Raw genomic sequence first — 14,267 nt, 5'->3', positions numbered from 1 at the left:
ATAAATCAAAGCTTCTCAAAGTGTTTCTGAGCCACTCTGTCCCAAGACGCTCTCCATTCCATTCATACATGTATAAAATAATTTATGCAATTGGTTTCATCAAAAACATTGCACCGTATGGCTCTTAAAGGCGGTGCACTTCCCCGCACCTTTCACTTTGATATGGTTTGTGTTCATAAATCAGCTCAGAAAAATAAAGAGGGATTTTTGGTACTTACCGTAAAATTTCTTTCTTTCTTGGAGTCTTCATTGGGGGACACAACCATGGGTGTATGCTGTCGTCACTAGAAGGCGCTGACACTACGCAAAAGTAAAAAATAACTCCTCCCCAGCAGTATACACCCACAGACAGGCACTAGGCTACTCAGTTGCTGTCAAAGCAGTAGGAGAAGCAACCAGAAACTCAACATATGTAACAGCTCAAAATAACGGAACGTAGGCCAACAACTGTACAAACATGCAGGGAAGGTGCTGTGTCCCCCAATGAAGACTCCAAGAAAGATTTTACGGTAAGTACCAAAAATCCCTCTTTTTTTATCGCCTCATTGGGGGTCACATAACCATGGGACATCCAAAAGCAGTCCCAAAGGAGGGAGAAGGAGAATATAGGTAAAGAGAAAGGAACCTAGATCGGCCGGTGGGAAACTGCCGCCTGCAGAACTTTCCTGCCCAGGCCTGTGTCAGCCGAGGCTTGGGTACTAACTTTGTAGAACCTAGCAAATGTGTGTAAATACGACCAGGTTGCAGCCCTGCAGATTTGCAAGGCCGAAGCCTGGTGAGGAACGGCCCAGGAAGATCCCACAGCCCAGGCAGACTGAGCCTTCACTCCCGGAGGAGGCTGTTTGCCTTGATCACGGTATGACTCCAGTATCGCCGAGACAATCCAACGGGCAATCATGGACTTAGAGGCCTGGAGCCCCTTTCGACGACCCTCAGGGATGATGAGTAAGGAATCTTACTGATGAAAGGAAGCAGTCCTAGAAAGGTAGACTGCATAGCTCTGACCAAATCCAGTTTGTGGAGGGACTTTTCCAGTGGATGAACAGGGGAAGGACATAGAGAGGGAAGGACGATGTCTTCATTGATGTGAAAGGCAGGAACCACCTTGGGCAAAAAGGAAGGAACAGGACGAAGGACTACCTTGTCCTGGTGAAGAATAAGGAAAGGAGAACACGACACTGCCGCTAGCTCTGAAACCCTCCTGATTGATGTAATGGCGATTAGGAAGGCCACTTTCCAAGACAGGAGAGAGAACAAGATATCCTGGATGGGCTCAAAGGGAGCACGCTGAAGAACATCAAGAACAAGATGGACATCCCATGGATGTATAGGAGGATGGTAAGGTGGCGCCAGGTGGGCGACCCCCTGAATGAAAGTCTTCACCTGAGGAAGGGAAGCCAAATCTCTCTGGAAGAGAACTGACAGAGTGGATACCTGACCCTTAAGGGTACTGAGCGACAGGTGTGATTCAAGGCCCGCTTAAAGAAAGCCAACGATGGACGGAAGGGAAAAGGACATCGGAATCAAACTGTTATCCTTGCACCACCAGAAGAAGGCTTTCCAGCATCTGTGCTAGATACGTGAGGATGCTGGTTTCCTTGCCTTATTCATGGTCTGGATGACCCTGGTAGAGAAACCGGCTTCTTTTAGGACTGAGGCCTCAACGGCCATGCTGTTAAACTCAGAGACCGGGAACTCGGGTCGAAGAGGGGGCCTTGCGAGAGAAGGTATGGACTGTCTGGAAGCCTCCATGGAACGTCCTCGACATGTTCACAAGCTCCGCGTACCAGGCCCGTCTCGGCCAATCTGGAGAAATGAGAAGAACTGGAACCCCTTCTGCCTTTATCTTTTTCATGAAACAATCACTGACCTCAGGGAGACCAGTCAAAGAAAACACTGCGGCAGCCGGCAAAGGCGCTCAATCAGTGAAATCCTAGGGGAATTGCTCCCTGGGAAATTTGAATATGCATTCCCAGGGAGCAATGCACCTAGGATTTCACTGATTGAGAGCCTTTGCCGGCTGCCGCAGTGTTTTCTTTGACTGGTCTCCCTGAGGTCAGTGATTGTTTCGTGATGTTGGTCTACTAGGCATTGCTCCCACCTAGCCAGAATCCTACTCCACGCTGATGAGGGGCAACACCCCGAAAAAGCTGTCTGTGGATGGATACCTGGCCTTGGTATTTCCCTTGTCATATCTGTAAACTCGTAAAGAGCTGGATATTGACTTAAAGGCCCACTTAATATGATGGTAATGGTGGTTTCCAAAAGGAGCCACTCCTTGGCTGGGTCCTTCCCTGGAGGAAGATCTGGCTAGTCTCGTGTTTGAGACTCTTAAATGAGGCTCCACGGACTTTATTTGCATATTTATCTTTTTCATGACTCTCGGAATCAAGGGGAGAGGCGGAAAAAGGTAGGGAAGCTGAAACTGGGACCACGGGATCACCAGGGTGTCGCAGCCTAGGGTCCTTGGGTCCCAGGACCTGGCAACGAACAAAAGGAACTTTGTGGTTCGCCCGGGACGCCATTAGGTCGACGTCCAGGGTGCCCCATCTCTGACATATTTGGTCGAAGACGGCGGGGTTGAGAGACCATTTACCTGACGAGATGCCCTGACAGCTCAGAAAATCGGCTTCCCAATTTTCCACCCCCAGGATGTGAACTGCTGATATGGTAGGGACGTGACGTTCCGCCCACCACAGAATCCTTGTCGCCGCTGACATGACTTGTTTGCTGCGAGTCCCGCCTTGATGTTTTATGTACGCCACGGCCGTGACGTTGTCCGACTGAATGCGTACCGGCTTGCCTGCGAGCAGAGACTGCCAGCGGATAAAGGCAAGAAGGAATGCCCTGAACTCCAGGAGATTGATGGGGAAAAGGGTTTCCTGGGCGTTCCAGCGCCCCTGCGCTGTGTGATGCAGGAAGACTGCTCCCCAACAGAGGAGACTGACATCGGTGGTGATGACCTGACTCCGGAGAGGAAGAAAGGACCTCCCCGCGCAGGAGAGAGGCTGTAGCGTCCACCAAGTCAGAGATTGCCTCACTTTGAGAGGCAGAAGAACCGGTTGGTCCTGAGAGACGGCTGTCTTGTCCCAAGCAGGCAAGAGAGCCTGCTGAAGAGGTCGGGTGTGAAACTGGGCATAAGGGACGGCTTCCATGGCGGCAACCATCTTCCCCAGTACCCTCATGCAAGACCATAAAGGGAGAGGGAATGGTTTCTTTACAGAATTCCCTGACGTAGAGACGTAAACTTGTCCCTCAGAAGGAACACACGGGCCTGAGCCGTATTGAACTCCATACCCAGAAACACCAGGCATTTAGATGGGAGAAGGAAGGATTTCTCCTTGTTGACTATCCAGCCTAGGCGGGCCAGAGTGTCCTCAAGGCTGTGGTCACAGTCCTGGCGTGACGGTCCTTTGGTCAGGAGATCATCCACGTAAGGGATTATGAGAATCCCCTTGGAGGGAAGGATGGCCATGACCGCCGTGAAGACCCTGGGGGCAGACGCCAGGCCGAAAGGAAGAACGGTGAACTGATAATGGTCCTTCTGCATTGCGAACTGAAGGAATCTCTGCTGCTGCACACAAACAGGAATGTGAAGATAAACATCCTGAATGTCGACAGAGCAAAGAAACTCCCCCGGTTCCATGGAGGCGATCACCGAACGTAAGGACACCATCCTGAGATGGCGGGTCCGAACATGGTGGTTCAACCGCTTGAGGTCCAGACGGACAGAGGGACCCATCTTTTTTCAGGACTACGATTAGTTTGGAGTAAAACCCTGAAAACCGCTCATTTTGAGGAACGGGCACGATTACGCCGGAGTGTAGAAGGGAAGAGACCGCCTGAAGGACCCCTGGAGCTTGACTGGGACTCTTTGACGGGTGCGAGAGAAAGAAGCGTCTTCCTTGGCTGGAAGAAAAGTCAATCTTGTGACCGGACGTGACTATCTCCCTGACCCAGGCGTCGCTGACTACTGACAACCATGCGTCCCTGAAAAGAAGAAGGCGTCCTCCCACCCTGAAAAGATTTCCAGGTGGGGGGTGACCCGTCATTTAGAGGAAAACCTGTGAGAGCGGGATCCAGAGGTCTTTGAGGGACGTCGCTTTGGTCCCAGTGAGGTGCTGGTCTGGAGGATGGTTTTCTCCTTTCCCTGGGGATGGACGAAGGGTCTTGCTGGGAGGAAGTCCCGGAAGAAGAGAAAGGTCAAAAGGAGCAGAAGGTCTAGGGCCCTTTCCTATTAAAGGGACGTTTAGGCTTAGACTGAGGAAGGAAAGTACTCTGCCCCCGGTGGCATCCGAAATTATTTGGTCCAATCTGGACCCGAAGAGCCTGGATCCTTGAAATACCAGGCTTGTGAGATTTTTTAGAGGTAGGATACGGCATATGACAATGATATTGCTGCTTGCTCTGGCGGAACAGCCAGCCGCAACCAAAGAAGCGGCCAGAAGATATTTGCCAGCGTGAGCTATCTGATCCGCCAAATCCGAGTTCTTCTGAAGGAGCTGCAGCTACAATGCCCTAGCAGAGGAACTTAGCCCAGGCAGAAATAGACTTCGCCACCCAGGTGGAAGCGAAGCTAGGGCAGAGGGAAGCACCGGTCACTTCAAAGGCCGATTTGGCTAAAGATTCATTCTGCCTGTATGTGGCGTCCTTGAGAGATGGGAGGGACAGAACTGTCTTTGAGGCTAGGCGAGAAACCGGAGGGTCCATCTTTGGAGACTCTGCCCATTTACCTGAAGGTCTGGGCTGAAGGGATATAGTATGTCTAACTGTATCCTTCCGGGGAAGCGCTTTTCTGGGTGCTCCCAGTGCTTGGCCATGGTCGATTCGAAATCTTTATAATGGGAAAGGTCCGGGGAGGACGTTTTACCCGTTTGAAGGAGACGGAGTGTTCTGGAGTGGGAACCTCGTCCTCTTTTAGCTTAAGGGTTTGAGTGATAGCTAGAATAAGGCTATCAACCATGCCTTGTACCTTGGAAGTCCGGTCTGAATCAGAGTTGGACCCAGACTAGAAATCCAGTTCAGACCCAAACGCCGCCTCCGAGGAGGGAAAATGGGGAGAAAGGGGCAACCTGGAAATGGTAGAGGGACCCAGAGAACGGGATGAGGAGCTAGAGAGTCCTCTTTCTAGATTCTTTTCTCGATCAGTCCCTGCGAAAGTTGTTGTCAGGTGCGTGCGAATCACCCCGTGAGGCATTCGGAGCACTAGTGGCCGCAGATACATTCGCAAGACGTTCCAGAGTCTGAACGAGGGGACATGGATACTTTTGTCAGGTCCGAGACCGACAGACATGGCAACAGCCCACCCCAGAGGGAGGGGTGTGCTCTCATCCCGGGTATTAGAGCGCTCCTGTGGGGCAGACATGGTGGAAGGACTGTAGGATGGGCAGTGGGGGGACGGCTGAACTGAGGACCACTTTCTCTTGCAGCGGGCACAGGCATAATAAATTACGGTGGGCTTAGAGGGAGGACAGAAAAGACTGCCAGAGCTATACTGCTGAGGGGTGCTATGGCGCAATAGGAACAAGAACCTTTACCTTTATGCATTATTTGCAGTATAATTTTTTTTACTTTTAGTTCAGGATATTTGTGTTTTTTGCTTTTTGTTTTCTCTGGTTAATGGTCATGTGTTAATATGCACTTACATTGTGCATACACATTAACTTACTTTTCTCAGTTCAGATTTGTTTTTTATTCATTTCATTGTGCATTCAGTGCATATATGGGTGTGACCGCCCTCTTTCTGAGCTGGGAAAGCCATCCAGTCTGGCCTAAGCTGTTACAAGTGGTTCAGCCGCTCGACCCTTATTCACATTCACGCCACTTGGCAAGTGAAAAGGTTTTAAATACTAGAGTAGGGACTGTCCCACAAGGGTTGCCGTGACGTGGCGGGATGGCTTGTTCATTATTTTGATCAAAATTATGTTTACTAAATACCCTTATTATTATTATTATTATTATTATTACCTTTATGCATTATTTGCAGTATATTTTTTTTACTTTTAGTTCAGGATATTTGTGTTTTTTGCTTTTTGTTTTCTCTGGTTAATGGTCATGTGTTAATATGCACTTACATTGTGCATACACATTAACTTACTTTTCTCAGTTCAGATTTGTTTTTTATTCATTTCATTGTGCATTCAGTGCATATATGGGTGTGACCGCCCTCTTTCTGAGCTGGGAAAGCCATCCAGTCTGGCCTAAGCTGTTACAAGTGGTTCAGCCGCTCGACCCTTATTCACATTCACGCCACTTGGCAAGTGAAAAGGTTTTAAATACTAGAGTAGGGACTGTCCCACAAGGGTTGCCGTGACGTGGCTGGATGGCTTGTTCATTATTTTGATCAAAATTGTGTTTACTAAATACCCTTATTATTATTATTATTACCTTTATGCATTATTTGCAGTATATTTTTTTTACTTTTAGTTCAGGATATTTGTGTTTTTTGCTTTTTGTTTTCTATGGTGGAAGGACTGTAGGATGGGCAGTGGGGGGACGGCTGAACTGAGGACCACTTTCTCTTGCAGCGGGCACAGGCATAATAAATTACGGTGGGCTTAGAGGGAGGACAGAAAAGACTGCCAGAGCTATACTGCTGAGGGGTGCTATGGCGCAATAGGAACAAGAAAGGGGAGCAGGGCAGAGCCTATCCGATGCCAAAGAAGGTGCAGCCGAAGACCAATGGTTCCAGTGTCCCCCTTTCAGATGTCTGCAGAGTACGGTCTGTGTGGCGCAGGAAGAGCACGAGGAGGAATGCAGCAGGAGCACGGGGGTTAAGAAGGCCGCGTACCACGCTGAGCTGCACGATGCGATGGTGGGCGTGGCCAAGTACAGGGAGAAGAGAAAGGCTGAATGCGGTTGTCTGGAGCGTCGGAGGGGGCGTGGCCAGTGAGAAGAGCTGCTGGCCTGCAGAAGAGGCACAGCAATTGAAGCCGGAAGGCGTGTCCCCGCCTCTGACAGGCTCGAGAGCAGCGCGCACAGAGCAGGGGGCGTGGCCGGGGGGGGCAAACGGGAGGGGTGTCCACGCAGGAACTCCATGACAGGGGCGAAGAGGAAAGATGGCATGTGGAAAGAAGAAAGGGCGGTCTGTGATCGTTCTGCCTGGGACATGGGGGGGGGAGGCATACATACCAGCCACAAGGATGTCCAGGATCCTCTTGCCAGGAGCCCTCGGATAGTGGAGGATCGCTGTACAACAGGGATCCTCCTTCCCGCACCAACTTCGGATGGTGCAGAAGACGGCGTCAACCCCTTACAAGAAGGGGGAGACCATCGCTGGTGTCCATAGTCTTCCTCTCAGCCCTCTCCGAGGAGAGGGGTGAGGAGGGGAAAAGGCAAGGAACTGGCCACCATAAATCACCCTGAGACACCCCTGAAGGTGACAGAGGATAAGGTCCTGCCTGCGGGTCTGAGAGTGGGCAACGTGGGTGACACCACACTGTTCTCTCAGTCGCATACATGTGGGAAAACAGGGTGAGACTTTACACCCTGTTACTCTGAGGATGAAGAACCTGGAAAACAAAGGAGAAATAGTAATAAAACATAACAGGGTACCCGAAAGAGAAAAAACTGCTGATCTGGGATCAGATCCAAGTCCGCCTCCTACAGACACTAAGCTTAAACTGAGTAGCCTAGTGCCTGTCGGTGGGTGTATACTGCTGGGGAGGAGCTATTTTTTCCTTTTGCCTAGTGTCAGCGCCTCCTAGTGACAGCAGTATACACCCATGGTTATCTGTGTCCCCCAATAAAGCGATAATGAAAAGGAGATTAAGTGTTACAAACTCTTCATCAGATTGTAATAACGAGCTCACAGACATTCTCAGTTAACTCATTCTGCAGTTAATAGACAGCACAGCGGCTATAAAAGGCAAACTGTGCCTTTTTTTTATTATAAAGAACAAGAAAAAAAATAAAAAATATATAGGCTTAGGCTTAATTACATGCACTTAAAGTTCCGAAAAAAAATGTGTCCAGAGGTGGACAACCCTGATAAAGTTATTCGCCATTGCTAGGAAGGGCACGTGAAAGGTGCAAGTGTCAAGCATGATGTATTTGGTACATTCAAGGCAGGGTTCAGCAGACCTCCAGCAATCAGGGGGATAAGTTAACATTTTGGTATAACCCTTTAAATGATAACAGATTTTGCCAGTAACCACCACTAGGAGGCATTTACAGTGTTCAGACTAATACAGCCAGCACTGAATTTTACAGATGTTTTGGGAGAACGCTCCAGGCATTCACAAGAATAACTGTGCACATTATACTCTGTTTAGGATCACAGTGGGGGTCCTGTAAGCCCTGACATCATACAGTGGGGTCCTGTAAGCTCTGATATCCATATCCCTCTTTATGATATATAAACAAGAGTTGCCCTTTAACAACAGCTCCTTTAAAACGCTTCCCGGTTCCCATCCATACAACCCCGTACCTTCTCAATCTTAGATTTGGCAATGAGCTCCTCAATGAGCTCTTTCCGAGTTTTCGGCTTTTCAGGTTCCTCCTCCTTTGGCTCAGAAGTGGCTTTCTTTCTTAGCAATCCACCGCCTCCAAAATGTGCAGCCGTTAATTCAGCTGTGGGGGGGGGGGGTACAAAAGTAAAAGAAATAAGAATCTAGTTACATACTGCTATTGTTAAAAGAACCATCTCAGAAGAAACATTTAGGATGTGTCAGTAACAAGAGCCGTTGCAGAGCTCTGACTGCTGTGACTCGGTCTAGTCACTTTACACTTGGAAGGAATATAGGAATTTTACTTCCAAGTGTAAATTTCAGACCTCAAGGTCCTATCAGCTGAATGGCAATGCACCAATTGGCAGGAATTACCTTCAATGAGCTCCTACTATTACTGGTGCCTTATTATTATTAAATGGCAACTCTGTAACCCCCCTTTCATCCAATGATAATGTACATCATGACCAGTGGGTCATTCCTGAAAAATCATCATACTATTACACGCAATTGTGGTGGTGCCAGCTGAAAGGTGCAGACGACATCCCGCTGTAGCAGCTGTGATCAGAGATAACTCAAATCCCAGATGTTAAATCATGTAGATGCCACGGGAAGCAGCCAACACAGCACCTAAACAGTGTACGGCTTCTTCTGTCACCCAAATATTGCCTCCATGTTATGATCATGGGGTCCCCGATGGGTAGTAATGGCTGACTGGAGTCTTAAAAGACTAGTAAACCACTGACCAGCAACAAAACATGAGAATATTAACACAGTGATTTCAAGATGCAGAATCAGAATTACTGGCAGTAAATATATCCTACCAGACAATGCCCCCCGCTCCTCTGTGTCACTATCACTGTCCACAGGGTCGTTCATCTTTTCCAGTGCTGCCAGAGACTGGCCATAGTGAGTGAGTTTCTCCTCCTCGTTCAGATTGTACACAGTTTTCTTGGTAGCATGTTTCTATTAAAAAGAAAAAAAAATAAAACTGATCAGAAAATAAATGTTTCAACCAAGGAAAAGTTGACCAATCAAGGACACTAGTTTTATTGCATTCTCCCTACCCGATGGCTGACGTCAACTTTATGCAACTCCTTACCTTTCGCTCCAAAGCAAATCTCTTCACCATCTTCTCCTCCGGAGTCAGTTTGGTGTCATATTCCCCAAATCGTTTGTCACTGAACATGTTGGTCTTTCCTCTTCGCTGATATTCTTTAAGAAGAGTATCCTTACGCTGGAAAAAAAAAAAATAACACCACGATGTAAATGTTATGAACTTGGCTGCAAAAAGAAAGTGAGAATCAATCATGACTGGTCAGCTTCTGCATTTCCTCTTTTTCATAATCTATCATTTTTGACAAGTTTCTGTCTTACCATTTTGTTAATATAAACAAGTTGCCTGGGATTTAAATAAAAAATTAAAAATTAATGTTAGTGCCGGGAAGTCAATCAAATAAAAATATATTTCTGGATGGTTCAACCAGTAAACAATGTCAGTGCTGGAGCCACAAGAAACTGAACATGAAAGTATTGTTTTTTTTTCTTTTATGGCAGCCTTGCATTAATTTATTAACATCCCAGATAAATCCTATAAACCAGTATGAGCCAGAGGAGTAAGCAGTGGCACATCCATGTTCAGCACTGGCCACGACTACCCCATGTAATACAAGTCTGCCAACAGGGGAGCTGCTCATACAGATCCGCGCCCGATTATGCCATAAAGCGTTGGATGCCTCCCGCTTACATTTCCACATACCCTACCAGAGCCTGGGGACTGGGGGTTGTTGTCATTCTGACAGATCCATTACAAGGCAGACACCTGTAACTCCCAGCAGACCCCACTGACTTATAAGGGGTTCCGTTGGGTTTAGCCATGATGTGCATTATTTTAAGTGAATAAATATGTGATACCTATGTGATATGTATGGTGTGTGCATGAAGAAGATAGGTGTCCAGATTCCAGATTAGGTGATCACGAGTCTTATTGTTCACTTTTTGCATTTAATTCAGCACAGTTTAAGATGGCTGAAGTGGTTGACCGCTACATGACCTGATAAAAGCATGGGGGTTTTGGTGAAAAAACAATTATACAGCGCCTGCGTGACATGAGCTGATTACAAGCTCAAGAATTAACCACGCAGGCGCCAAGCAGATAGCTGAAAGGGTTGACCGCTACATGACCTGATAAGAGTATGGAGGTTTTGGTGTAAAACAATTATACGGTGCCTGTATGACATGAGCTGATTACGCACCCAAGAATTAATCATGCAGGCGTCAAACGTAAACATGTTATATGAGTATTACTTACAAAAAGTGTACTGCACATGACTGAACTGATATCTGATCGTAAACAGCATATAACAAAGGGGGTTCTCACTGATGAGCAGGGACATTCCAGGAGATTTTATGGACGCATAACTTCTGTGATGATGAGCTGCTGGATATTTCTCCTTCTCACTAGTCGAGTCCCCCGATAGAGGAGTGATGCTGCAATATCTGGTAATATATATATTGATGCTTACTTTCTCTATGTTATAGATGATGATGATGATTGTGTAATGTTAGACTAGCACTGCTATAATTCATGTGCCTATAATACATATATTGGACTATTATATTAATAAACTATAAATTGTTTTACCGATATAAAGACCTAGTAGTCTTCTTGCCTAATTAGGATATTAGTGAGCGCTACGTACGTAAGGGGCTTGCCCCTCTTAAGGTGAAAACTCGATAAGACATAAATTGGCGTAGTCGGCAGGATATTTTTTTTTTTTTTCCCCCCCTAAAATGTTTAAGAAACGAAAGGAAAAGCAGGAGGATGTTGTGGATGTGCCCGGTTGGACTGAGGCACCGTATAATATATTGGCACATGAATTGAGCAGTTCTGGACTAGCAGAACAGTGGTCTAGTAAGCTTAAAGGTAGTGAACCCACTGATGTTGTTAAAGTACTCAGGGGTGATGTAGAGTCTTTAGGACGGCGTATGTGGATTTGTTTTCCCTGCAAAGGCAGGTGATGCAGATAACTCCTCGATGTTGTTTAGTTACTCGAGGTTTTCCCTGCAAAGGCAGGTGATGCAGTTAACCCATGATGTTGTTGGTTTACTCATGGGGATCCCTGCAAAGGCAGGTGATGCAGATAACCCCTCGATGCTGTTTAGTTACTCGAGGTTTTCCCTGCAAAGGCAGGTGATGCAGTCAACCCAGGATGTTGTTAATGTACTCAGGGGTGTCCCCGCCAAGGCGGGTGATGTTGTGTCGCTTGGGCGACGAACTTGGATTCTGCTCAGTGCATATCGCGCGATGCATGAGCGGAATCAACAAATGCAGAGGAAGTGCTCTCAATTGGAACAAAAAGTTGCAGAGCTAGGAGGGCAGAAAGTGGTGCTGGATTGCAATACCCGTCTGCTCAAAGATAAGTTGGCACATTACCAGAGTGTAGCAGAGAAAGCTGCTATCATAGTTGCTCAAAATAAATATCGCAAGAGAAGAGGAAAAATTAATAAAGAAAAAGTATTCCCACAAAATTCAAAGGTCCAAAAATTAAAATTGCCGGACTAGGAGGACAAGTAATCACCGGAGTACAAACACAAGTTGCTTTGAAAATAGGAAACCTACCGATAAGAAATTACCGTATTTTAGTAGTACCCATTCCGGAATATATATTGGGAATTGATGTTTTAAAAGGAATGACTTTAAATTTATCGGCTGGAAAATTCTCCTTTGGAGTAAAAAGGGCAGAAATACAAATGAGACCTGTGACGGTAGGAAAAGTAAAAATGCCCCCTGTACATATCCCTCCTGCTACCAAAATGGTGGCAATGAAACAGTATCGAATACCAGGGGGACACAAAGAGATTACTGAAACAATTAAAAATCTGGTGGACGCAGGAGTCATGCGTACCACTACTACTGCATGGAATAATCCAGTCTGGCCAGTTAAAAAGAGTGATGGCTCCTGGCGTATGACAGTGGATTACAGGGAATTGAACAAATGTACCCCTCCATTAACAGCTGCAGTGCCAGATACTATCACTATAATAGAAAATATACAGAGTCATAATGGAACTTGGTATGCAGTGATTGATTTGGCTAATGCCTTCTTTACAATTCCAATAGAGGAAAAGGCGCAGGATCAATTTGCTTTTACCTGGTTAGGTCGACAGTATACCATGACCAGATTGCCTCAAGGATGGCTTCATAGCCCTACTATTTGTCACCGGACGGTGGCAGAACATCTAGATCAGTTCTCCTTGCCCTCAGATATGCAAATTTCACACTATATTGATGATATAATGATACAAGGAAATGAGGAGCAGGCAGTGAAATTACAATTGGAAAAACTTTTGGTGCATATGAGGAGCAAAGGATGGGAAATAAATGAAGCAAAGGTCCAAGGACCGGCTCAAGTTGTAAAATTTCTTGGAATACAATGGAATAAAGGACATAGGGAAATTTTACCAAAAAAATAAAACAGAAGATTATTAATTTCCCTACTCCCAAGTCTAAGCAAGAGACTCAATCTTATATTGGGCTATTTGGATTTTGGAGACAGCATATACCTCATTTAGGACAGATGCTGTCCCCTTTGTATAAAGTTACGAGGAAGAAATATGAATTCCATTGGGGGGAAGAACAACAAACTGCTTTTGAGATGGTGAAAGAGGCCATACAACAAGCTGTAGATTTATGGCCAATGGCAGCGGGGAGTGTAGAATTGCATGTATCAGTACAAAATATGTATGCAAATTGGTCATTATGGCAAAAACAAGGGGGAAAAAGAGTCCCCTAAGGATTTTGGAATCGAAAACTCCCTGATGCTGGAGAAAAGTATACTCCATTAGAACAACAATTGCTAGCTTGTTATTGGGCATTGGTAGAAACAGAACAGCTAACTTTAGGACATGAAGTCTTATTAAGACCAGCAATACCTATAATGCAATGGGTATTGCCTAACCCTAAAACCAATAGGGTAGGATATGCATAGGAACAAAGTATCATGAAATGGAAATGGTACATTTCTGAAAGGGCAAAGAAAGGAGAAGGCGGGATCGCCTCCCTCCATGAGAAAATAGCTGAAATAGGGGAAGAAATCAAATCCCCTGTGAAACCAACTGTCCTGGAAGAGTCCCCTGTAAAATGGGGAAAATCTTATGAAGATTTAACAGAACAACAACAGCAACATGCTTGGTTCACTGATGGGTCAGCTCGATATGTTAATGGAAAGCGACACTGGAAGAGTGTGGCTTATAACCCGAAACTAGAAAAACATTTGGTTATGGAAGGTCACGGTAAAGGTAGCCAATATGCAGAATTATATGCTATCTTTCTGGCATTGAGTTTTGAACAAGGGAAAGAGTGTCACCTTTTCACAGACTCATGGTCTGTGGCTAATGGTCTTGCAACTTGGATGATGGGATGGAAGAAATATGGTTGGTTAATACATGGTAAGGAAGTGTGGGGAAAAGAGGTGTGGGAATTTATAGAAGAAATGGTTCAAATCACACTTACTACTGTTTTTCATGTTGATGCACATATGCCTGCTGACTCACTTGATCGTTTGTTTAATTCTGAAGCAGATAAAGCCACCGCTATTAGACAGACTTCTGAGGTTGATCAAGAAAAAGAAAAATGGCTGCAAGGTACAGCTGTTTGGGCGCACAACAAGAGTGGACACCTTGGAGAAAAAGCCACTTACAGGTGGGCCCAAGAAAGAGGTGTTCCACTAACCATGGACATTATAAAACAAGTCATTGCACAGTGTCCAGTATGTCAACATTCACAAAGAAGGGAAGTTCCACATACAGTAATGGGAC

The 14,267-nt window shown here is 46.1% G+C and overlaps 1 protein-coding gene across 1 annotated transcript in view; it reads right to left on the bottom strand.

The window, feature by feature from the left end:
• The window catches only part of LOC141088484 (nucleolar protein 14-like), a 385,562-nt gene that overhangs the window by 38,395 nt on the left and 332,900 nt on the right, over nt 1–14,267 (bottom strand). The window contains exons 3-5 of the mRNA XM_073574577.1: nt 9,550–9,684; nt 9,272–9,413; nt 8,429–8,571 (exon numbers count right to left, since the gene is read on the bottom strand). Of these exons, the coding sequence (XP_073430678.1) occupies nt 8,429–8,571; nt 9,272–9,413; nt 9,550–9,636 (372 nt within the window). The 5' untranslated portion in view covers nt 9,637–9,684. The remainder of the gene's footprint in view (nt 1–8,428; nt 8,572–9,271; nt 9,414–9,549; nt 9,685–14,267) is intronic.

Source organism: Dendrobates tinctorius, unplaced genomic scaffold (assembly GCF_039654945.1).
Source record: "Dendrobates tinctorius isolate UK_male_01 unplaced genomic scaffold, ASM3965494v1 ptg000039l, whole genome shotgun sequence".
NCBI lineage: Eukaryota > Metazoa > Chordata > Amphibia > Anura > Dendrobatidae > Dendrobates > Dendrobates tinctorius.
The sequence above is the reverse complement of the archived record's forward strand: the minus strand, read 5'-3'. Positions and strand labels throughout refer to the sequence as shown.